The 21,693-nt window shown below is 45.1% G+C and overlaps 5 protein-coding genes across 10 annotated transcripts in view; 2 read left to right on the forward strand and 3 right to left on the reverse strand.

Annotated features, from left to right (window-relative positions):
• Window positions 1-6,662, reverse strand: part of LOC117151045 (MKRN2 opposite strand protein) — a 48,247-nt gene extending 41,585 nt beyond the window's left edge. For both annotated transcript variants that reach the window (XM_033318261.1, XM_033318259.1), the window contains exon 1: window positions 6,394-6,662. The gene's annotated coding sequence lies outside the window, so the exon portion shown is untranslated. The remainder of the gene's footprint in view (window positions 1-6,393) is intronic.
• LOC117151042 (protein eyes shut) overlaps window positions 1-8,337 on the forward strand; it is a 35,284-nt gene extending 26,947 nt beyond the window's left edge. Inside the window, exons 6-13 of the mRNA XM_033318256.1 lie at window positions 135-407; window positions 1,791-2,083; window positions 2,162-2,822; window positions 2,897-3,060; window positions 3,117-3,848; window positions 3,924-4,166; window positions 5,756-6,256; window positions 6,997-8,337. Of these exons, the coding sequence (XP_033174147.1) occupies window positions 135-407; window positions 1,791-2,083; window positions 2,162-2,822; window positions 2,897-3,060; window positions 3,117-3,848; window positions 3,924-4,166; window positions 5,756-6,256; window positions 6,997-7,184 (3,055 nt within the window). The 3' untranslated portion in view covers window positions 7,185-8,337. The remainder of the gene's footprint in view (window positions 1-134; window positions 408-1,790; window positions 2,084-2,161; window positions 2,823-2,896; window positions 3,061-3,116; window positions 3,849-3,923; window positions 4,167-5,755; window positions 6,257-6,996) is intronic.
• A 272-nt stretch (window positions 8,338-8,609) lies between these two features.
• On the reverse strand, window positions 8,610-14,249 carry LOC117151049 (ras-related protein Rab-5B). Of its 3 annotated transcripts, none has more exons than XM_033318264.1 (6): window positions 14,161-14,249; window positions 10,463-10,887; window positions 10,275-10,395; window positions 9,916-10,084; window positions 9,739-9,852; window positions 8,610-9,679 (listed from the first exon to the last, which is right to left on the reverse strand). In XM_033318264.1, the coding sequence occupies exons 2-5, from the start codon at window positions 10,729-10,731 to the stop codon at window positions 9,752-9,754; spliced, it is 660 nt and encodes a 219-aa protein (XP_033174155.1). In that variant the 5' UTR covers window positions 10,732-10,887; window positions 14,161-14,249; the 3' UTR covers window positions 8,610-9,679; window positions 9,739-9,751. The 3 variants fall into 3 exon arrangements, with proteins under 3 accessions (XP_033174155.1, XP_033174156.1, XP_033174157.1); XM_033318265.1 differs by lacking the exon at window positions 14,161-14,249 and adding an exon at window positions 13,913-13,999; XM_033318266.1 differs by lacking the exon at window positions 14,161-14,249 and adding an exon at window positions 13,867-13,949.
• A 372-nt stretch (window positions 14,250-14,621) lies between these two features.
• On the forward strand, window positions 14,622-19,440 carry LOC117138637 (platelet binding protein GspB). Of its 2 annotated transcripts, none has more exons than XM_033300851.1 (3): window positions 14,622-15,004; window positions 15,580-17,518; window positions 17,621-19,440. In XM_033300851.1, exons 2-3 carry the CDS (start codon window positions 15,626-15,628, stop codon window positions 18,284-18,286), a joined length of 2,559 nt encoding a protein of 852 aa, XP_033156742.1. In that variant the 5' UTR covers window positions 14,622-15,004; window positions 15,580-15,625; the 3' UTR covers window positions 18,287-19,440. The 2 variants fall into 2 exon arrangements, with proteins under 2 accessions (XP_033156742.1, XP_033156751.1); XM_033300860.1 differs by having other exon boundaries at window positions 14,622-14,780.
• Window positions 19,441-19,453: 13 nt separating this feature from the next.
• LOC117138650 (trans-1,2-dihydrobenzene-1,2-diol dehydrogenase) lies at window positions 19,454-20,867 on the reverse strand. 2 transcript variants are annotated; one of them, XM_033300873.1, is made up of 3 exons: window positions 20,386-20,866; window positions 19,950-20,326; window positions 19,454-19,858 (listed from the first exon to the last, which is right to left on the reverse strand). In XM_033300873.1, the coding sequence occupies exons 1-3, from the start codon at window positions 20,762-20,764 to the stop codon at window positions 19,607-19,609; spliced, it is 1,008 nt and encodes a 335-aa protein (XP_033156764.1). In that variant the 5' UTR covers window positions 20,765-20,866; the 3' UTR covers window positions 19,454-19,606. The 2 variants fall into 2 exon arrangements, with proteins under 2 accessions (XP_033156764.1, XP_033156772.1); XM_033300881.1 differs by having other exon boundaries at window positions 19,792-19,880; window positions 20,386-20,867.
• Window positions 20,868-21,693: the final 826 nt, after the last annotated feature.

Consider the following 21,693-nt stretch of genomic DNA (forward strand, 5'->3'; position numbering starts at 1 on the left):
GGAAAGTGCGGGGTATTAAATATTTGATGCACTGCAGCACCATACGGTGCAAATAGATTGAAAAGTGAAAGGCGAAAGGCAGAAAGGTGAAAGGCAGCAGCGCTAAAGGAATGCCTCGAATGTCCCTTTTGCAGATTGGACTTCAGCCGGAATTACACACACTGCAACGCCTCGCTGCTGGTGAACGACACGTTGGCCATGTCCGGGGATCAGCCCACCTGGCTGAAGCTCCTGCCGCCGCGCCTCCACACCCCGGAGGCCATCCTCAACACCTGGCTGCACCTGGGCGGAGCGCCCCAGGCGCCGATTGGCCTGATTATCGAGCTGCCGCCGGCCCAAAGTGGAAGTGGCTTCACCGGCTGCCTCCATACGCTGCGCATCAATGGACAGGCTCGCGAGATTTTCGGGTGAGTTTATTTTTATTCATATTTATTCACTCTCGAATATGAACTTAAACTAAGCTTTAAACATATATGTATATTACTTTAGTATAACTCAGATTTAGATACAATAGGGCATATTTCTCTCAGTGCCCAAGATACACACACCCATTACCAATTTGCTCTTTGATCGCTGGACCGCGGCTAATGAACAGCTCCCGGAAAGTTACGACTTCTTTGGGGCAGATTTGGGGGCATATATATCTGGAAAAGGCATATATCTCCGGCGGGGGCTTCTCTTAAATGTTCTAGCTTCTAGCGAAAGATGGAAAAGCCAAAGGCGAGAACGGGCGGGAATAAAATGGAACCATCAAAATGCCGCCACACAAAGTTGCAGGTGGCGAAAGCCCTGGAGGAGTTGCAGTTATGGCCGGATTATACGGCCACCGGGTGTTAAAAAGTTTTTTCCTCGGTGCACGCAAAAATTAACTCTGCTTACGTGCGGAGATAAACGCGGGAATGGGCGATGGTGGCACATATGGAATATATGGCTAATACCACATATACCAAATGGAATCGCCTGTGTCCAATGGGAGTGGGGAAAATAAACAGGAGTGCAAGTGGGACATAAAGCAGAGCCATGCTACTAATTAGGCCCTAATTTTGTTTACTTTATCAACTAAACTCCAAGTGGTTGTTTTAAGCGCTTGTCTTTCCACAGGTCTTTAAATATCTTAAATGCACAAGAGTTCTTAGCGAATTCCATGCTAGACCTCAAGTTGGTTTGCCAAGGAAACTTCTTAACCATAAAAGAAATAGCCTTGCTAAAAGCTTATATATTATGGCCTCTTACCAAGTTTGCCACTGAAAATGCAGCCAACCCGATGAAAAGGACATCTCAAAGGAGCTGGGCAGGAGGCGGGGCTGGCGATGATGGCAAGGTGGGATGAGGACAGCCTGTCAGCGAATGCGGAAGCCATTCGTCAGTGTGCAACGTTCATAAAAGCGCGAGTACAAACAGATGGCCCAAATGCAGAGGGCCGGGCCGAAAGGGGGTCACAAGTGGGCGCAAGGGGGGCTCGGAGGGCTTGGAGGCCGAAGGGTTTTGGGGTGTGGGCGGTGGTCATATCCGTGTCGAAAGCGCTGACAGCTGTGGGCTGTTTGGACACTCCGTCCACGGTATTGGCATGTTGAATTAGCCAAGCTCATGAAATTAGCTGCGACACCTAACTCATTGCCCTGTCTCGGTTTTGCACTGAGAAAAATAACATAGCTGATGGCCAATTGCATTTATTTAGTTCTACAAATAAGTTATATTAGCTCACAGCATGATTTACGTATAACTTTCAAAACCCTTTTCCTATTTAAATTAAATTCCTAAATATTTACACTGATTATTTTTCTGTGTAGCGATGCCCTCGATGGCTTTGGCATTACGGAATGCGGCTCATTGGCCTGCCTATCGAGTCCTTGCCGCAATGGCGCCGCCTGCATAAAGATCGAGACCAACGATCTGGACGAGAATGGCGAGAAGGCGGAGAAGTGGAAGTGCAAGTGCCCCACCGGCTACATGGGCCCCACCTGCGAGATATCCGTGTGCGAGGACAACCCGTGCCAGTACGGTGGAACCTGCGTACAATTTCCGGGCAGCGGTTACCTCTGCCTGTGTCCGCTGGGCAAGCACGGCCACTATTGCGAGCACAGTGAGTACTCCAATCAGAAGAACTATTGAGAAATTATATAACATATATTTTAATATATTATTAATAACTCTTTTTTAGATCTTGAAGTGGCCCTGCCTTCCTTCTCGGGCAGCGTGAATGGACTCTCCTCGTTCGTGGCCTACACGGTGCCGATTCCCCTCGAGTATTCGCTCGAGCTGAGCTTTAAGATCCTGCCGCAGACCATGTCGCAGATTTCGCTGCTGGCCTTCTTCGGGCAGTCGGGTTATCACGACGAGAAGAGCGATCACCTGGCGGTGAGCTTCATCCAGGGCTACATAATGCTCACCTGGAATCTGGGAGCCGGACCACGTCGCATATTCACCCAGAAACCCATTGACTTCCGGCTGGATGCTCCCCGAGTTCCCTACGAGATTAAGGTGGGTCGGATTGGACGACAGGCCTGGCTATCGGTGGATGGAAAGTTCAATATTACGGGTCGATCGCCCGGAAGTGGCAGTCGGATGGATGTGCTGCCTATTCTGTATCTCGGCGGTCATGAGATAGCCAACTTCAATACGCTGCCGCACGATTTGCCACTGCACTCGGGATTCCAGGGATGCATATACGATGTGCAGCTGAAGGCTGGACAGGTCACGGTTCCCCTCCAGGAGACGCGTGGGGTCAGAGGTCGGGGCGTGGGTCAGTGTGGAACCAGGGAATGCCATCGACACGCCTGCCAGCACGATGGCGCCTGCCTGCAGCATGGAGCAACCTTTACGTGAGCGCATCCCTTGATCTCCCTACCTATAATCCTCATTATATGTTCATAATTTCCTTATTTCTCCACATTAGTTGCATCTGCCAGGAGGGCTGGTATGGGCCACTGTGTGCCCAGCCCACGAATCCCTGCGACTCCTTCAACAACAAATGCTACGAGGACGCCACCTGTGTGCCGCTGGTCAATGGCTACGAATGCGATTGTCCTGTAGGACGCACAGGCAAAAACTGCGATGAAGGTAGGTTCCACCTAAAAGGTATTAGCATTTTAACTTCACTGCCCTTCAATCCTTAGTAATTCGATCCCTGAGCGATGTTTCCCTGACTGGCAGACGATCCTATCTGGCGGTTCGCTGGCCATATCTATACGATGGCGGGGATAAGCTGGGCGCCAAGCGCTCCCAAATGGTCAGCTACCGGAACTTCACCAAGAAACTAATGCCCCCGAAGCCCATTACCACGCCCAGCAGCCACTTTGTGATGAAACTGCTGAACGAGGTGGAGAAGCAGCGCAGCTTTTCGCCAGTTCCCCTGATGGGATCGAAGTCCTTCGAGGAGCACCATCGAGTGCAGTTCTTCTTCATCGAGTTCCAACTGCGACCGCTCTCGGAAAGAGGCCTCCTTCTGTACTTCGGCACCCTGAACAACAATCAGGACAAGAAGATAGGATTCGTGTCGCTGTCGCTGCAGGGCGGAGTGGTGGAGTTCCGGATTTCCGGGCCCAGCACTCATGTCACGGTGGTGCGGAGCGTTCGCATGCTGGCCATCGGCGAGTGGCACAAGATCAAGATGGCGCAGCGGGGCAGATGGCTGACCCTGTGGGTGGAGGGCAGCGCCTCATCGGCCCTGGCTCCTTCGGCTGAGGTGCTCGTCGAGCCGGACTCACTGCTCTACATTGGCGGGCTCAAGGATGTGTCCAAGCTTCCGCACAACGCCATCTCGGGTTTCCCGATTCCCTTCAGGGGATGTGTCCGCGGTCTGGTGGTCAGTGGAACTCGCATTGTGCTCAACGAAACCAACATTGTGGGTGCGTACGGTCGATGATGAGCACCAGCTTTTAGACAACTTTCTTGATTGATTGATTGATTCATCTAACCATTAGAATCGCGCAACATTCGAGACTGTGATGGCACCGCTTGTGGCGGGGACTCCTGCGAGTCCGGAGGACATTGCTGGCTGGACGAGAAGCTGCAGCCGCACTGCATCTGCCCGGAGTACGCGAAGGGAGATCGATGCGAGTACTCGGAGACCTGCAAGCTCATTCCGTGCAAGAACAATGGAAGATGCCTGAGAAGTGGGCGCTGCTCATGTCCAAATGGATGGGGTGGCTTCTACTGCGAGATTGGTGAGTGGCAAAAAGTTCAATACCCAAAAGCACGGCTCATAATTCAGTTGGTTTTTTAAAACAAAAACCATAATAGCAATACATCTTGTTAATGCGGAGAAAAACAAGTTTCATAAATCTTCGCACGGCTTCAAGTTCAATTCGCAAAAAATGTGTCACGAGTAAAAGTTGGTTCTCGCAATTCCTACAGAAGCTTAAATGATTTTATTATTATTTTTTGCGAGCGGTGCTCCGCGGAGTTGTGGGGCAAACAAGTTTCGCAGCCGCCGAGTAGAACAACATTATTATTATAATTAGAGATTGACGGCAGCAGAAAATAACCATTAACAGCAGCATTTGGATTCTGGGATGGTTCAGTGCACAGCGGGGTCAGGAAGTTGGTTGGCCAAAAAAGTAACACAAAATTAGCGATCTGTGATTCACAACGATGGCAATAAAGATCACTATAATCAGAATGGGGATAGAGTTGGGGAATAATTAAGACCATTGGATTCAAAGTTGAATGCTCTCGTTTTTTGAATTTAATATGCATAAAATGCCAAAATGAAGTTCGCATTTCTAAACTATTAGCTCAAACAGCTCCCTAGCAAATTTCAATTATCCAATCAGTAATTTCAAACTTTTAATATCCCCTCACACTGCAACATTATTCAAAATTATAATGACACCAAGCGAAACATTAATCAACCATCTGCGAAACAAGCTTTTGATTATACGAAATCGGCAGATGCGTTTTTGCTATTTCTTTATCCATCGGATGTTTTATGTGAAGATACAGCTGTCTGCCTTTCACTTATGATATTAGCAAATTGTGAATCAACATGCCACACAAGCAAGTTGAAGTTGAAATTGAAGAAATGCAAGTCGGTGAAGGGAAATTGAAAAGAAAATATAAGTATGGGGAAAAGTCTGGGCTAAATCAACGAAAATCAAGAACTCAGGGAAAGCGAACAGGTGATAGACAAAATGAGAGGAGGGGGGGTTTGAAACAGTAGGGAAAAGTGTATAGAAAATTAATAACCGCACGATAATAAAGATTAATCTTTGCTTCAAGTTCTAGAACCTGAACGTGATGATTCACAGACAGAAAAAAACTGGAAAGTGAGTGAAGTTGAAGAAAACGCTGACAAATGGGAGAAGGCAATTTGAAATGCTAGAAACATTAAACATTTGATAAATAATAGTATGTTGTTTTCTTAGTAATTAAATACACATCCATCGTTGAGTTCTTAGGATTGGGCCAAAAGCCCTTTTCTATTCGAGGAACAGGTACTTGGTAGTGCATTAGAAAACAGTTTAAGCCAGTCTAAGTGTCAGATGATGATGGACTTCTAAACGAGATCAGGGTCTGCAGATGAAGATTCAGATTCAGATTCAGATTAAGATTCAGATTCATAAAGTGAAACAAAAGACGGCGACGAAGAGGAACAATGCAGCTGCAGCGGCAAGCTGATGCTGTAATTTAATTATGTGCCGCATGCAATATGTTTAATGCAACGCCACTCGACTTCAACTTCCCCTTCCCCATACCCCTTCCCCTCCCTGCGGCAGTATTATGTATGCCTTATGACTCTTTCGGATTTTTCTAGCCATGAGCAAGCCGACGACGCCGAGCTTCCGTGGCAACAGTTACCTGATCTTGCCGCCGCCGCGAATTCCAATGAAAGACAAGCGGCGGGGACCCTCCCTGTATGTCCGCCCCCGCGAAGCCATCCAAGTCTCGCTGAACTTCTCCACCATCGAGCCGGACGGACTGCTCCTGTGGAGCGAGCACGAGAGGAGCAAGTTCCTCGGCCTGGGCCTGGAGGCGGGCCACCTCAAGCTGGCCAGCAACCTCCTGGGCAGCACCAACGACACGGTCCGTGCTCCAGCCAGCGGATTCATAGCCGACGGAGCCTGGCACTGGACCAGCGTCCTGCTGGACCGCTCCAGGCTGGAGCTGCAGCTGGACGGTGAGGTGATCTTCACAGAGCGATTGCCCGAGGGCGGACGGTCACTGGGCTCAACCACGCCGAGAAGCACTCTGGCGGGCAGGCGCAAGAATACGAGCAAGGAGCCAACGATTAGCTACGAGGATGTCTTCTACTTGGGTGAGTCTATTTTTATGACCTTTATAATACTATCAAACAGGTGTATCTTGCAAAATCTTGGCCATTATATGATATTATGTGATCCATTAAAGTGTTGTATTAATTATGGCATAAACTTATAATGATGATTGACTTACCGGTTTTATAGTTTTAGCACAGAACCGAAGACTTTTTTTAGCGTATCGCGTTCACATGCACTTTAAACAAACAATTGCACAATTAGAGACTTTCAGTTCACTTAAGCTTGTTCGGTTGATTTGTTCTTGAGAAGGGAAAACCTGGAGCAAACGATGGTAACTTTTATACCATTTGGTCAAAGCTAGTTAGTTTATACTAACTTTTCAAACTTCGATTCCAATCGCAAGTTGTTTTTGATTCGCGATCCGAATAAACACTGACTTAAGCTGGGCTGCCAACTCGTGTGCTTTAGGCAGCTGTTGGTTCGATAGGTATTTAAGCCATATCAGCTGTTTATATATTATTAGGTACACCGAGTCTAAAGCTATTATCAATTAATTATAACGCAATACTCAATACTTTATTTAAGTTTAAAATGAAATTTAGCATAAAAGCTTGAGCGAATTGTTCAACTGTTATTAAACAAAAATCTATGCTGTTAAGCGGCAGCTAACAGACTGCTGTTAACTGTCACTTTTACACCTTGTCCAGCACTGGCACAAATTCAAATTCAAGTTCAAATTGACAAAGTGCTCATACTCTATTCTTTGCAACCCAAACAGGCGGCTTTCCCAACTCGGACTCGGTGAGCAGGCGCACAAAGGGTCGCTTCTTCGATCCCTTCAAGGGCTGCCTGCAGGACATCCAGTTCGGAGCCGAGCCCACAGCGATTATCAGCGACTTTTCGACGTACCAGGGCGAAAACATTGGATCCTGTGATCTGCACGGCGATGAGCCGCTTACTGTATAGGAAACGAAATCAAAGGAATGGGCAAAGTCGGAGTAACGAATCTATGGAACACTTCGATTGATCTGGACCTTCAGGACTCGCAAACTTCTTGCGAATCCAATTGACGACGCGGTATATAGAGAGAACTACTTGTAAGCTAAGTGATAAGCGAGTTTATATGGAAAGCGGGCGAATGGGGAACCCCCTTCGCCGGAATCAAGATATACACACAGTTTTTGGGCAAAGCTATCGATAGAAGACAGACGAATAAGACGAGAAATGAACGTAATTTTGTAAATTTTATAGAAATAAATGAAAAACGAAAAAAAGACAATGTTTAGACTTAAACCGTGGAAACAAACGACAAATTAACTGGTTTATCAAAACAATACCAAGAGCAAAACTAAGACAAAATTTTAGATTAGGAGATAAATCTAGAAAATACCGATACCAGATACCGATATTAACTTCTCTTACGTAAGTGATATTTCATGTGGAATAACGATTATGGACGAACGATCCAAACAGCAACTTAACTTTATAACTATGTATATTGTTTTTGTTGATCCAGCCTTTTGTTATGCAATCGTTAGCATTTGTGTTATAATTCGAAAACTCTCCTTATTTCCCCAACTTTCTAAACTCAGACTATCTACAAAACTGCCCTCGCTTCTGTCATTCTAAGTTGTTCAACTTTTAAACCTAATTTAGCTAGTTGGATATTCTAATACTTGTTATCCCTGTACGTTAGCATAAACACTCCTGATTGAAGCCATTTAGTTGCCTTGTAGTAAGTTAGCGTATACTCTCTATAATTTATCTTGAACTAACTCAAATCGAAGTCGACTACTCTAACAACAAATCAAGACGCGTGCGAAAATCCATGCGGTCATACAATATAATTATTCTTATAAATGGAAAACCAAGTAGCGGAAAGATACAAACAAAAATATATATACAACACTTATACAATACGAAACCAAATGGAAATTGTAACCAAAACTGTAAGTTAAGTATGTATTTATTTCGAGAGACATCTTAATCAGTTATAATTTTAAATAAAAAATGGGAATTAGAAAAGTTAATAAACTTAAATATGCCTTCTGTTTTCTTTGGATTCTTGGGAAGTGGTGATGCAACTTATTTTTTAACTTCTTTCCGCCGCCAAGGAACTTCACTGCTAACTAAATAAAAAGTTAAATTACCTTTTTATTAAGCCCATAATATCAAAAGCGATTGCTAACTCATTATTGATTCAAATTGAATGACCATATATATACGGATTCATATATATATATATATAAGTATATACGATGTTTTCATTTATTATAATTTATAAATTTTAAATTTAAATACATACTGACAACATAAAAATTACGAATTGGAAAGAAATAAGCATCGGATCATTGATGTTTGTGGAACGATTTAAACAAGTTGTTTACGGTATTGTGTTGTTCGATTTGTTTTATTTATTTATTTTAATTCACTTTACTTCCTCTCCGCTTAATTGCATACTAGATGTAAGTTTAATTTTTATGGATTACGATAGTTTCTCCGTTCTCGTTTACGTTTAAAGATATTAGCATTAAATCTTCGATTGTTGCTAGAATGTGGAAAATAGTTCAACGCAAGGCGAAATTGAAAAATAAAAAAATCTAAAAGTATGCATAATTGGTTTTCTTTTTTTGTGGTTTTCGTTTTCCCTCATTTTAATATGTGTATATATAATTTATATAAATTGCAACTATCACACGTGTCCGCCGCGACCCGGAGTCGAATCATCCGCGTCCGTAACCGGATCTGGAGTCCGGGCTCCGGAGCCGGAGAGACACACACATTGCCACAAACCGAGGCGAGCGAGGATCTTCAGCCGCTGGCCTGAACATTTGCTCCTTGTGGTGTTTGTTTGTTTTGTTTGTTTTATTTGGAACGCTGCTGAGAACAACTGCAACTGGAATCTGCCCCTCACTTAATGCTCAGAAACTTACACGACATGTAATCTTTACAAATATTCTTTGCTCGCTTAGATGGTTTCGGGGTTTCTCTCTTTTTTTTATACAATACGATTTCAAACTTTCTACGACACGATGAAATCTCCAAAAAACCTGCGCTTTCTTCTCATGTTTAGTTTTCATTATTAATTTGCGTTGTTATTTGAAATGGTTTATGTTGGAATTATACTGATATTTTAGCTCAATTGCGTGGGTGTCAGTTTGCTTGTATATTTTTTGGACAGATATCGAGCGTAATTGGGGAAAATCGGGTGTGGGAATTTGTAACTAACTTTCTTTAATTGCAACTTTCGTTTATGTTGGGAATGGGAGCTCCTTTGTTTAATGTTTATAATTCTTATGTGGTCTTTATCATTATTGGTTTCGTGGCTCTCAAATGAAATTCGTCCCCTGGGAGAGCCGGCTTTAGGTATTTCTTTCTGATTCTGTTGAATTTTTAAATAATTTTTTTATTTATAATTATCAGCATAAACTTTTCAAATCTCTCGTTGGAAATTTCATTTTCTGCAAAGCCAAAAAGGTATGTTAGTAATGGAACCGTCTTTCCAACGCATTTAACTAACCTACGAAGGGACATCACTTGCAGCAGTTGTTCGTCGGTCGATTTGTTTCGGTTCCAGTCGGCCTTATGCTGGTTCCCTGATTGTTGGCGCCATCGTTCTTAGGTAGTTTCTTGGCTGTGGTTGGGGTAGTGATTAGCAAAGTTGCCGAAGCTTTTACGGCGGCTCTTCATAGCTTACCAATGGCCAAGAAGATGTCGTTCACATTCATGCCCGTCTTGGCGGAGGTTTCCATGAACAGCAGCCCATTCTCCTCGGCATATTGCTTCGCCTCATCGAACTCCACGACGCGAATGTTTGACAAATCTGCCTTGTTGCCGGCCAGCGCAATGACAATGTTTGGTGAGGCCTGGAAAAAAGGTTTATTAATATATATTTTATGTAAAGCGTGCACGAATGTTTCGAGTTAAGACCATTGCACTGAGGCACTTCATGAGCAATAATATAAATGCTTCAATAATGAAACGCTCTGCACGATATTGCATTGACCTTGATGGCTTGGGGCGGAAGTAATCCAAGATTTCCCCGCTGACACTCACTTGTTTATGCAGTTCCTTGACCCAGGTCTTCGCACGCTGAAAACTGTCCTGATTCTGTATATCATAGACGACAATAGCGGCCTGCGCTCCTCGATAATACATGGGAGCTAAGCTGTGGTACCTACAAAGGCCAACAGAAGTATGTCAGATGAAGCTTCCAGTTGTGTGATCTCTGCATCGATACTTACCGCTCCTGGCCAGCCGTGTCCCAGATCTCGAACTTGACGACGGTGTCCTCTATGCAAATGGTCTGTGTCAGAAAGGCCGCACCTATCGTGCTCTCCTGGTACTCGTGGAACTGTCCCTTGACGAAGCGCAGCACCAGGGAGGACTTGCCCACAGCGGACTCGCCGAGGAGAACCAACTTGAATTGGCAGCTTTTGTTCTGCGAGGTGCCATTGGGCCGCTGCGCCGTTCCAGTGCCGCTGGCACCGCCGCTGCGTGGAGTGGTTGCCATGATCGGTTCGGGTTGGATCGGATGCGAATGCGGATGCGCTCTTCCTCCTCTGAGATGGCAACTGATATTTGGTTCTACGGACGGTTACTGCAACTCACTCCCTCTTCTGCTGAGTAAGCCTTTCGGTAAGATTGCTGCTGAGTGTGGATGCGGAATCTGCAAAATACAAATAATGCATATGAATATTTATAGTACAGAGCATATTAACGAATTTGAGTGATTCTAATTCTTCTGCCATAATGGTAAGTTTTTAGGACTTAAACTCAGTCCCTTGAGTACATGTTGCCCATGTGGATGAATATAAAACCCACATGAAACCATCGGAGGACTGTGTGGCGCCTTTGTTTGTTTAATGACGCCGTCGACAAGCCCAGTTCAATATGTACATTTCCGAGAATATGCACAAAAAGCCGACGTTATCCATCAGTAAATGAAACAGAGGAAAAGGGAAGTGTCTGCCAATGGTCACTGATAAATTCAATTGAAATTGAAAGCAGTACGCCCTACAAAAACCCACATTAGTTTATTTCATTTGTTTTACACATCAGAAAACACACAGCATTACTATTCGTGTCACTTGGCAACATAATAGTACTGATAAGCTTGTGATAGGAAAATATGTTGAGTTGTGTTCAGAAAATTCCTTGTGTGACTGCTTCAAACATCCACAAACACAAACATTGTTAATTGCATGTGCAAATACAAACCCATCAACAACTAAAAATACTTTGGCAAACAGAAAGGGGAAACCTTATATGTGCCGTTTAGGCGCTATTATTGTTTTCCCCTTTCTTCGTGGCAGATAAGGGGTTTACAAGTAATCGAAACTACAACACTCTTATCGGTCCCTTGTGCGGGAAATCTAAGTTATCGTAAAAGATATTTATTGCTGCTCCTCTAGCGGCTACCGCACAATTGATAATTCACACACTTTCTGGTGGAAAATATTTCGAGGGCGGGTTATTTACAGTGAATTTGTGTACATATATTATTATAATACATAACACAGGGGTCGCCTCGCATTATTCAGCGGTAATGCGTGTGGCATTCACAGTGTTTTTGTTATCAGCGCCACTTTTATGAATCATACGCCCCATTGGCCACTACACTTTTACCGAAGTCCCACGATACGTTGATTCCGAAACGAGATATCGTTTTAGACAGTCAGTAATATTTAAAACTGTTTAAAAATATTTACTGTTGCACATATTAACTAAGCTAGAGTCGTATTCAAATCTTCACAAAGTATTGTTCACATGCTTTTCAGCTGCTTAAATATTCGTTTTTATGACCGACGACGGGAATCTCAGAATTCCGACAGAAATTAATTAACACATTGAAGCCAGACTGTACAGTGGTGATAAATCTACGAAGATCGGGGTATGGAAATCTACACGGGTCTTGTTTACTTTGTGGAGAGAAGTAAGCGCAGAGCGGAGAGAATTCACAGAGTGAGGGCGGAAGCTGTGATAAAAATCAATGCAAAATAAATTAACGGAGAGACGTGGAGAAAGTAAAAGCGTGACAAACATATACGCTGTGCGGCGTTATTAAATTAACAAGGAAGGAGGGAGAGAGCGAAATATGCAGGCCCTCTCTTTGCCATTAAAAATGCAGTCAGTCGACAATTGTTTGTTTCTCCCCCTCCCTTTCTTCACTTCAATTGTTTTTTCCCCGGAGACTTTGGAGCCAAGTGCACAGTCACACACACACACACACAGAAGCCGACAACTTGCTCTCTCTTTTCGAAAAACCGCTCTCTCAATAGCGATAAAGAAATTTCGCCTACAATTACTTTTCATTATCCAGCGAATGAATGACGTATTTTGCTTTTTGTTGCGTCTAAGCCCAAACGAAAACTGCACTTTAAATTTTATTAAAACAAGCAGTGTGTCTCATTAAACCAATGCAAAACTTTCCTTGAGAAGCGGACAGCTGTCAGTAAATAACTCACCGCTAATTGTATAATTTAATCGAACTGTAATTAATGCGGTTTATTAAACTTTTAAGTCACTTGGACAACAGAAGTGACTTTCGCGCCCGTCTGCGGAAAATTCAATAAAATATAAAACAACGTTCAGGAAATTACGGTTCTTTTAGAACAGCTGACGATGCGTCATTCACGCGACTAATACAATTGCAAGTGAATCAAAAGAGAAAATGAGAGCGAGAACAACAACGAAACGTACCCACAGCCTTTATCAATCAAATAGGTGTAATGAGTGGAATTAAGTTACCAACATAATGTTGGATTTCAAAGATATTTAATTTAAATATGAAATAAGGAAAAACGTCCACAGAGCTTGTGCTCAATATTTATGAAATAAAAATTAAAACTATTTTTTCCTTCATATCAACACGGCCCTATTCATGTGAGCTTGACTGTGGAATTGCCTCACTCGAAAAGTCAACAAGTGCAATTTTCTCAGCACGCATATTTGAAGCACGTCTAGAAAACGGAGAATACAATTAGCGTTATATTTACTGTCACACCACACATCACTCCGTAAATATGTATAGCTTGACAAATGCGGTTCTTCCATTTGCAAAGCGAGCAAAAAGGCCTAGAATAAACAAATAGAAGGATGCGATTTTGTTTACATTTGGGCTCTATGGAAATATCAGAGACAAAGACAGTTCTTTTTTTTGAGAAACTTGCACGATAAGAGAACGGATTGCCGATAAATACACACACACCACACACCCGCACTCTCTCATAACTAAAGACGCAAAACAGGCGGAACAAAGAACCGCGATTTTTCTCCGTTTGGGCTTTTAAAGCGCTGATAAATCGGGTGATAATGCGGGACAAGATCCGATTTTGTCAGCCTTACTCCATGCCAAAGTGCACCTGCAGTGTTCTTTATCTCTTGACAATGAAACTGAGCACTATCTTAGGCATTGCGACCCACTGTGCACGCTGCACTTGGAGCAGGTCGTACGGCCGTCTCGCTCTAGCGCCCACTCTCATGGGCAACGCACCCAAAATTCAGGGCCATCTATCGCGCTCGCTCTTACACTCGCACTATGGCGGACGGGGCGAAAAAATTTTACACAACTTTCTTAATTAATTACGAGGGGTAAGCAGCAAAAACAACATCGCAAAAGAACTTGACTGTCCGCCGAATTACGCACTCTTCTTAACGCGGCACTTGGAGACCAGTTGACCATTTGCATTTACGTTTTTCCTTTCAATTGTGTGCCCCAAAACAGCCCCAAGAAACGAAACGAAACGAGCGCAGAGGGAGATAGATAGCGACTGACTCGCCTCTCGCAAAATTATCGTCGCGTCGCAGGTCTTGTTTTTGTCGATTGACTTCCTGGGCGACGTCACCAGTGATTTGCCAACGATTTTTCCCTTTTTTAGCTGCCTTGCCTTGCTAATTGCCAGCGAAATTATCGCCTGGTTTATTAGTAAACTTATCTTACAACTTTCTTGGAATTTTATGTGTGACCGCAGCACGACTGTTGGAATATGCCTAACATTTTCTAAGCTCTGCTGGTTAGCAGAGGCTCCAACCAACGATACATATTTCTATCGATTAGTGGGACCAACATATTCCATAATATAAATAAAAATTAAATATAAACATTTCACTGTCTTAACGTGAATATATAAAACATATTTGTTTGCTGCACGAGTCAACTAATCAACCATATAACGGGTATATTGTTTATATTAGCTGTCCTATTATGAATTTATGGAATCTATGAGCTTGCAAGAACCGGCTCCAATGGTGAATTTGTTTTAGTTTTTCTTCTGAATTATTTCTTAGCAAATACACGCACCATCTGCTAGTGAGTCACATCTATCTATCACGCTCTATCGTATACACTTTTATCAATTTTCGCCTGGTATTTTTAAGTACATTGGGATCGGTGCAGGACTGGCATGTTGCACGGGTCCAGCGGCGGGCACACTGAATAGAAGAAGTAATAACATTGCGAGGAAATAGAGAAGTGAAAAACTAAAAAAAAAGTTTTCGGCAGTGCGAAATGAGTTTTAAAAACTAAATCATTAATTTGGGCGTTGCCAGGCGCTGAGTAAAGTGAGTGTGTTAATAAAAGAATACCGAGCTTTGTGTCCTGATTCGCCTCCTTCACACACACACTCGCACAGACTTGCACAAACACACGCACACAGTTGCGTCTTTCGTCATCTCTCTCGCTCTCAGTTTTTTGTCGCAGCTGCAACGCAAATTGCAAAAAGGATAATTCCCACCGATCTTGCGAGTCCTGTCGTTGGCCTGGCAGCGAAAATATAACCGCAAAGGTGGGCCCCCAAAAAAAAAAGCTAATCAATATTGATTTTGATTAGCGGTGTGTCTACTTTTCGGGTGGTCTCTTTTATCGTTTGCGAAATTCTCGGGGATCCAGGATTTCAAAGGATTCTGCACACGCACACCCATCCAAGCACAGTGCTCACTCGAGAATGTGAACATCGAAGTGAGCGGAGCATTGAAGCGAATGATATATTTTTAAACCATTACACGTACACAGAAAACAATTGATTTCTTGCGAGCAGTAAAATACATTTTTTATATCAACTTCTATATTGTGTTGCTTAAATGAGCTAAATTAATATTTATAAATATTTAGATAAGTGGTACAGGATACACCCATTAGGCTTTTGGCAATTTGTTTGGTGGATGTATGATTTGTGTTCAGGAGCTCTTACGAAACGTAAACAGGTGTAATGAATTTACCCAGAAGTAAAGTTTTGCATTCCCGGCTGATCTCCCTCTCGAATGGACACTGTACATACACACCTGATCTAGACGTTTTCGCTACCTGCGAAGGAAATTTCCACCACACATTATGTAAAACCATTTCCCTACTTTCTTGCAGATGACCAATGGAAACTCAATGATTTAGGGACCTCAACGCGGATAGCATGTTCAGTCCTATAAAAAAAATATTTACGTACATACAAAAAAATGCGAGCGGCTCCAATATGTTTAGCCCATCAGGAAACAAGGCCGCCGGCCAAAGGGAGGGGACCACCAGCTTAACTGCCCACGACGAAGGCGAAAGGAAGGATCAGCGGAATCTGGATCACAAGGATAATCAGAGCGAACCGGAGGAGCAGCAGCATCAGCTGCAAGTGTTTCCCCACCTGGACGATGACGACGACGACATCGAGAGGCAGATCAAGACCTCCATAATTGACGCCAGCAAAGTGCACGCAGCAAAAGCCAAGGCGTTGGCTTCCCTACCCATGCCGCTTGAGCAGCTCGATGATGAACTGGCGGACTTTGCACACGGGCCGGCGGACACCGAACTGGAGGAGCAGTTCCTTGAACTGGAGAACTATCCTAATAATGAGATAATCGTGCTGGGCGATGCGGATCTTAACTCTTCAATAGCTTCCGACGCAGTGTCCGAGGATCCACTGGCAATTGACAACATTCTTGACTCCGCGTCGGTCACCACAAACGAGGAAGTCGACACCAGTGGCGAACTCCTTTGGCTGAAGTTGAACAATGAGACGGAAATGGCCACCAGATCAGCGGAGGTGGCGTCCAACAACCAAGTATCATTGGAGCCTGCCCAGCCCGCCAAACCGAAAGAAGATGAGCTTAGAGATGGTGGGTCTGATTCTGGTTTAGGCAGTGAAACCTCCGCGTTACTCAAGGATCAGGCGGAGAAAGAAGCCGAGCCGGAAATCCAGAAAAAGGTGGAAACCAAGCCTATAAGGTCCAACCTTAAACGGAGACTCGAAGATTCGGAAAGCGATGCTATAGATCTGGTGCCCGACATGTCTGCCCCTCCAGTGGCCGCCCAGAAGCGGACTAAGCGCTCCATCAACTTTGACGAAGTGAAGGTGTTCTACTTTCCACGACAACAGGGCTTCAGTTGTGTACCAACGGCAGGCGGATGCACCCTGGGCATGGGTGCAAGGCATGTAGGCTTTAAGACGATGACCCTGGCCGAGCACGCAGCGGAGTTGAGGCGGGCACATCGCAGCCAGAACCAAGAACTCCAGCCTCGGGGTTCCAGCAGCGACGACAGCGAGGAGTCCGAGGAGGATTACCTAAGCGAGGGTAGTGGCTCCGATGCCGAAGACGGTTCCAATGGCTTCCTACAGCCGGTGACGCCCAAGCAGAGAAGGGCACTGCTGAAAGCGGCGGGCGTGCGCAAAATTGATGCCAGCGAGAAGAGCGAATGCCGCGATATCAGAAACTCCAGGGAAGTGTGCGGCTGCTCCTGCAGGGAGTTTTGCGATCCGGAGACTTGTGCCTGCAGCCAGGCGGGCATTAAATGTCAAGTAGATCGAGCCATGTTTCCTTGCGGTTGTACTCGCGAAGCTTGTGGCAACACAGTCGGCCGGGTGGAGTTCAATCCCACAAGGGTGCGAACCCACTATATACACACGGTGATGCGGTTGGATCTCGAGCAGCGACAGGGCTCGGTTCAAGGCGTCCAGGGAGGACATCTCCAGCCGCAACAGCAGCAACAATCCCAACAGACCATTGGCTATTCCCCGGTGGGAACGGCTGCCTCAACATCCGCGTACTTCCTGCAAACGCAATCGAACTACAGCTCCGGCTACGCTTCACCAGCTTACACACCCGAGAGCAGCGTGAGCTACTATCAACAGCAGGTGCAGCAGCCAGGAGTGCCCACTGCGGGCCAATTGATCCCCCAGCAGCAGCAGGCACAGAGCCAGAGCTACGCGGGCTACGCCCAATTGGACAGCCTGGACTCTGGACTATTTGCTAGTGGCTCCAATGCCACGCCCTCGTACGGAGAACTATATCAGTCGCTCAGCTATGGCAGCACTCAGGTTAGTAAAACTTATTTGTTAGGATTAAATAATACTGATGGTAGCATCTGTATATAAGCTTCTATTTCTACATGATGTCAGCTAATCAATTGTCCATCACAGATCACTTCCTATACGGCCGCCTATCAGCAGCATTCGACGTCACCCGCCGTCGCTGTCGCCCCCGGAGCACCCAGTTCGTGCGCGTATAGCTCCTGTGCGGTGCCTTCGGTGCCGCCGTACGGAAATGCAACCACCACCGCCTCCAGCAACGTTCCCTACCAGACCACCGCTGTCTCCATGACCGCAGCCTCCACCTCCGCCTCGCCGTCACGACTTGTGGGCAATCCAGTTGGTTCAGCTACAGCCCCGCCAGCCACTGTGTCATCTTCCCCTGCAGCCGCCAGTGGCAATGAATTTATCAGTTTGAGCACACCGATCGCCAGTTCCTCGCGCCTCTCACAGATTAACGATCTGCTGCAGCACAACCGCAACACCACAGCCGCATTAGTGGCCGTCTCCGAAGGATTGAGCGGTGGAAGGACCTCGTCCAGTGCATCCACCATCGACTCTATCGATACACCGCCCATTGTGGACGACGGGCAGCAGCGAGGATGCATGAGTTTCGAGGCGTTGCCCCCGCCGCTCGTGAATCCAGCGCCCATTGTCGCCGTGGTGGAGAGCAAGCTGCCACCGATGGCATTGCCGGCTCCACATGCTCCTCCATCAGCCCCTCAGCCACGCCAGCCGCTGGAACAGCAGCATCTAGAAACAAGCGAGTCCTCCTAGATCACCAAATCGATTTTTCGGGTTGTAGTAGATTTGAATATATGGGATCATTACTTTTTTGGGCAATTCTCAAAGATTATGAATTGATGGCTAATTTATTATCTAATGCAAATACTTTTTTAATTTAATTATCGCTTTTATTTTCGCTTTTATTTATCCTGTATTTATCTTAAGATTTTTATTTTGTTTATCTATACCACAAATATTTAGTTTTCTACATTTATAGTGCTTATATTATATTTGTTTGCCCAAGTGAAACTCTTTCGCCTCTGGAGCCTCTGAAATTGTACCCTTTGTTGCCATAACAATTTCCCTGAGAATTGTGCAAAGCACCAAGAGACCCACCCTTCAATCGAAACCCGAGGAGGCAGCTGAGAGCTGAGAATAGTTTTTATAGCAATTTTACACAGCAAAAGACTTCATTACGTTTAAGGCGGCGGCGGGCTTGGCTGGAAATGGATTGGGCTGCGAATGGATAAGCAGGGGCAGTAATCAAAATAAACATCGAAGGCGTCACTCATCGACTTCAGGAGGCCTCTTCAGTAGCGGCGAGAGTCATCTAATCGGACTCAAGCCGCCTTGTATAAATCATTTTATTGTTAAATTCGAATTAGTCTCTAAGTGCATACTGTAGTTTAGTTACTTTGTTGCTTAAGTTAAGTTCACTTCGCTAAATCAAGTCCCTTCCTACTCAACTTTAATTTTGTAATCTAAAACTAACAAATGGAGCAAGGACACTTTCTAACGTCGTTACTACTTGCGTTGCTCCAATGAATTTAATGAGCTGAGAGCCCCAAAACCCTTTCCTTACCATTCTGTGTCAAATTTGATTTAGCCCAGCTTAACTGAAATCGCTTGTTAACCGATTTTGTGTTTTGCATTTTGCATTTAGTTGTGAAGCCAATCTGATTACATACTTTTGTAGATTTATCCTCGATTTAGCTGCGTTTAAGTATTCATTTAGCTCTTAAGTTCCTTATTTCTGGCCCTTAGTGTATTAGGCCCAATGAACCAACAACACTTGGCGAAACACACAGAAAAAAACAACCTACAACATGCAGTACGATGTAGAAATACGTATATGCAACTTGATAACGACAAAAGGAAAATAAAAACGAAAAAATAATTGCAATTATTTAAATAAATATTGAATACAAAATATCAGCATTGCGCCATATGAAATATCGATGTATTTTAAAGATAGTTTGTAGATTCATCATGGTTATTGTAACAAGATGCCTGAAACCGGACTCAATGTTATTTGTGATGTATTGATGATGAAATTCAAGTATTTATTAATTACTAAGAGTTCTTCACAGCTCACACATCATAGACCACGCCGATTTGCCGTCGGATCTCATCCGCAATGGCTGCTAGCTCCAGACTTTCGGCGTGCGTGAATTTGGGACTCTCGAGCAGGCGTTTCTCTATGCAGCGACGCACTTCCTCCGCCTCGTACCTCAGTCCGCAGGTGTTCGTGTAGTGGAAATCAAACTTGGCCCGTGGCAGAGGCCAGGACTCGGGAGGAGCATTAGAGCGGCTCAGCTGGGTGCAGCACCAGTAGTTAGACAGCTGGAAGAGGTACTCAGTAGAGCTACGACAGCTGCATTGATAATCCCCTGATCCAGGGGTCAGATCCGGAAATACACGGAGATAAGCTCACCTTAATCTCGCCTTTGGTGCCCGTGATGACGGCATCGTTTTCCAGATTCTCTAGTCCGGTTACCAGAGCCACCAGTCGGCGACCATCGCCATAGTCCAGCATGAACTCAATCTGCACATCCACGCGTTCCTTATTGAGCTGCGTTCCGCTGGGCAGGATCTTGACGGGAGATACACCGAAAACGAACAGACCCAGCTGCAGGGCGTAGATGCCGATGTCCATGAGGATCGACCCGCCCAGAGATCGGTTGCACACCCGTTCCATGTGGGCCAGGCGGAAGCCGTGCTGTACCTTCACCTGTGTCACCTCCCCAATGACGTCGTGGTTCAGGAGTTCCCTCAGACGATCGTAGCTGGGAAAGAAGCGTGACCACATGCCTTAAAGCAAACCATTATCAACTACTACTTCTGTTTAGTGCGCTCTTTGGTATTATTACCCTCCATGAGGAACACTCCCCGCTGCTCGGCCAAGGTGTACAGCTCCTTGGCCTGCTCCACGCTCAAGCACATGGGTGTCTCACAGAGCACGTTTTTACCCCTGGCCAACATGAGATGGACGACAGCGTAGTGGAATGGATTCAGGGTGCCCACATACACCACATCCACCTCTCGATCCAGAGCCAGTGCATCGAAGCCATCGTAGTGCCTGGGTATCTGATTCCTCTGGGCGAACTGCTGCGCCCGCTGGCCATCCACATCGGCCACGGCCACCACTACGTGACGGGACTTCTCCACGGTTCCCAGGGCGGTGACAAAGTCCTGCGTTATCCTGCCCGCTGCCGCGATGCCCCAGTTCAGATTCGCCTGGCACTGCATTGCGACTCTACGACTCCAGATGTGCTGAATGCTATGTGGGTATCCGTTCTGCTTTCGAGTCGAGTCTCTCGCGGGACCGTGTCCGGGCAGCTACTGACGCCATGATAATGATACTGAATGCCAGTCCCGAGGGTCTCCTATCAGTCCCTGGCATCTGCATTCATTGCAATTTTCGTATTCCATTGCATTCCGGTTGATAAGGAACCACCCAGATCCGTACACTGGCGCTCAGTGGTTGCATTTTCGGGCGACGATGCTCGGTTTCCTATAAACCCTATAGAACATAGACCTTCTCGTATTTATACTATCCATGTTCCTTATCCTTTTTAATGACTGAACCATAGGTTTCTATTGCTAAGGCCCGTAGTGTTTCCAAACTGATCACAAGGTTTTCGAATCTCTAAAGAGCCCTTGCTATGAAGTACTATAGAACTATTCTACGCAATTGCACTTATCTTATCTCTCAGAACTAAGACGAGCCCCCTTTTTTGATCATTATCTACAAAACGCCTATTAAACTTGTGAAAAGTACAGTTGGGGTCCGAAACGTTCAAATATTATATAATAATGAGAACTTAAAAGCTTATAGATGGTTTCAAAAAAAGCACAGGAATATTAAGAACTTCTGGAAATGTAATATAAATTAGAGCAGACTTGGTGGTATAATCTATATTAGAGATATGTGGGTAGACATTAGGGAACCTTGAGATAAGGAACCCCTGCGCTTTTTTTTACCAGCCCCTAAATTAAAAGACGGTATCATGCGGCAGAAACGTGATCGGGAATTCTGCCAAGTCAGTCACTTTAGTTACACCCCAGGCAGAGTTCGACCTAGTGGGAATGTCATCGCTGCCGTTCCACAATCAATAGCTCCCCTTATCGCACTGTTTGCTAATCCTTGATCTAGAGTGGAGCATTGAACAAAATAC

This window comes from Drosophila mauritiana, chromosome 2L (genome assembly GCF_004382145.1).
Source record: "Drosophila mauritiana strain mau12 chromosome 2L, ASM438214v1, whole genome shotgun sequence".
Taxonomy (NCBI): domain Eukaryota; kingdom Metazoa; phylum Arthropoda; class Insecta; order Diptera; family Drosophilidae; genus Drosophila; species Drosophila mauritiana.

Excerpts from the sequence above, each read along its gene's own strand:
- LOC117151049 (XM_033318264.1), bottom strand. The coding sequence starts at position 10,731 with ATGGCAACCACTCCACGCAGCGGCGGTGCCAGCGGCACTGGAACGGCG. Across the intron at positions 10,396-10,462 it reads GACACGGCTGGCCAGGAGCG|GTACCACAGCTTAGCTCCCA; the intron begins GTAAGTATCGAT and ends TGGCCTTTGTAG. Across the intron at positions 10,085-10,274 it reads TCAAGGAACTGCATAAACAA|GCCTCACCAAACATTGTCAT; the intron begins GTGAGTGTCAGC and ends CCTTTTTTCCAG.
- LOC117138637 (XM_033300851.1), top strand. The coding sequence starts at position 15,626 with ATGTTCAGTCCTATAAAAAAAATATTTACGTACATACAAAAAAATGCG. Across the intron at positions 17,519-17,620 it reads TCAGCTATGGCAGCACTCAG|ATCACTTCCTATACGGCCGC; the intron begins GTTAGTAAAACT and ends TGTCCATCACAG.
- LOC117138650 (XM_033300873.1), bottom strand. The coding sequence starts at position 20,764 with ATGCAGTGCCAGGCGAATCTGAACTGGGGCATCGCGGCAGCGGGCAGG. Across the intron at positions 20,327-20,385 it reads GGGAGTGTTCCTCATGGAGG|GCATGTGGTCACGCTTCTTT; the intron begins GTAATAATACCA and ends GTTTGCTTTAAG. Across the intron at positions 19,859-19,949 it reads GCACCAAAGGCGAGATTAAG|CTGTCTAACTACTGGTGCTG; the intron begins GTGAGCTTATCT and ends TACCTCTTCCAG.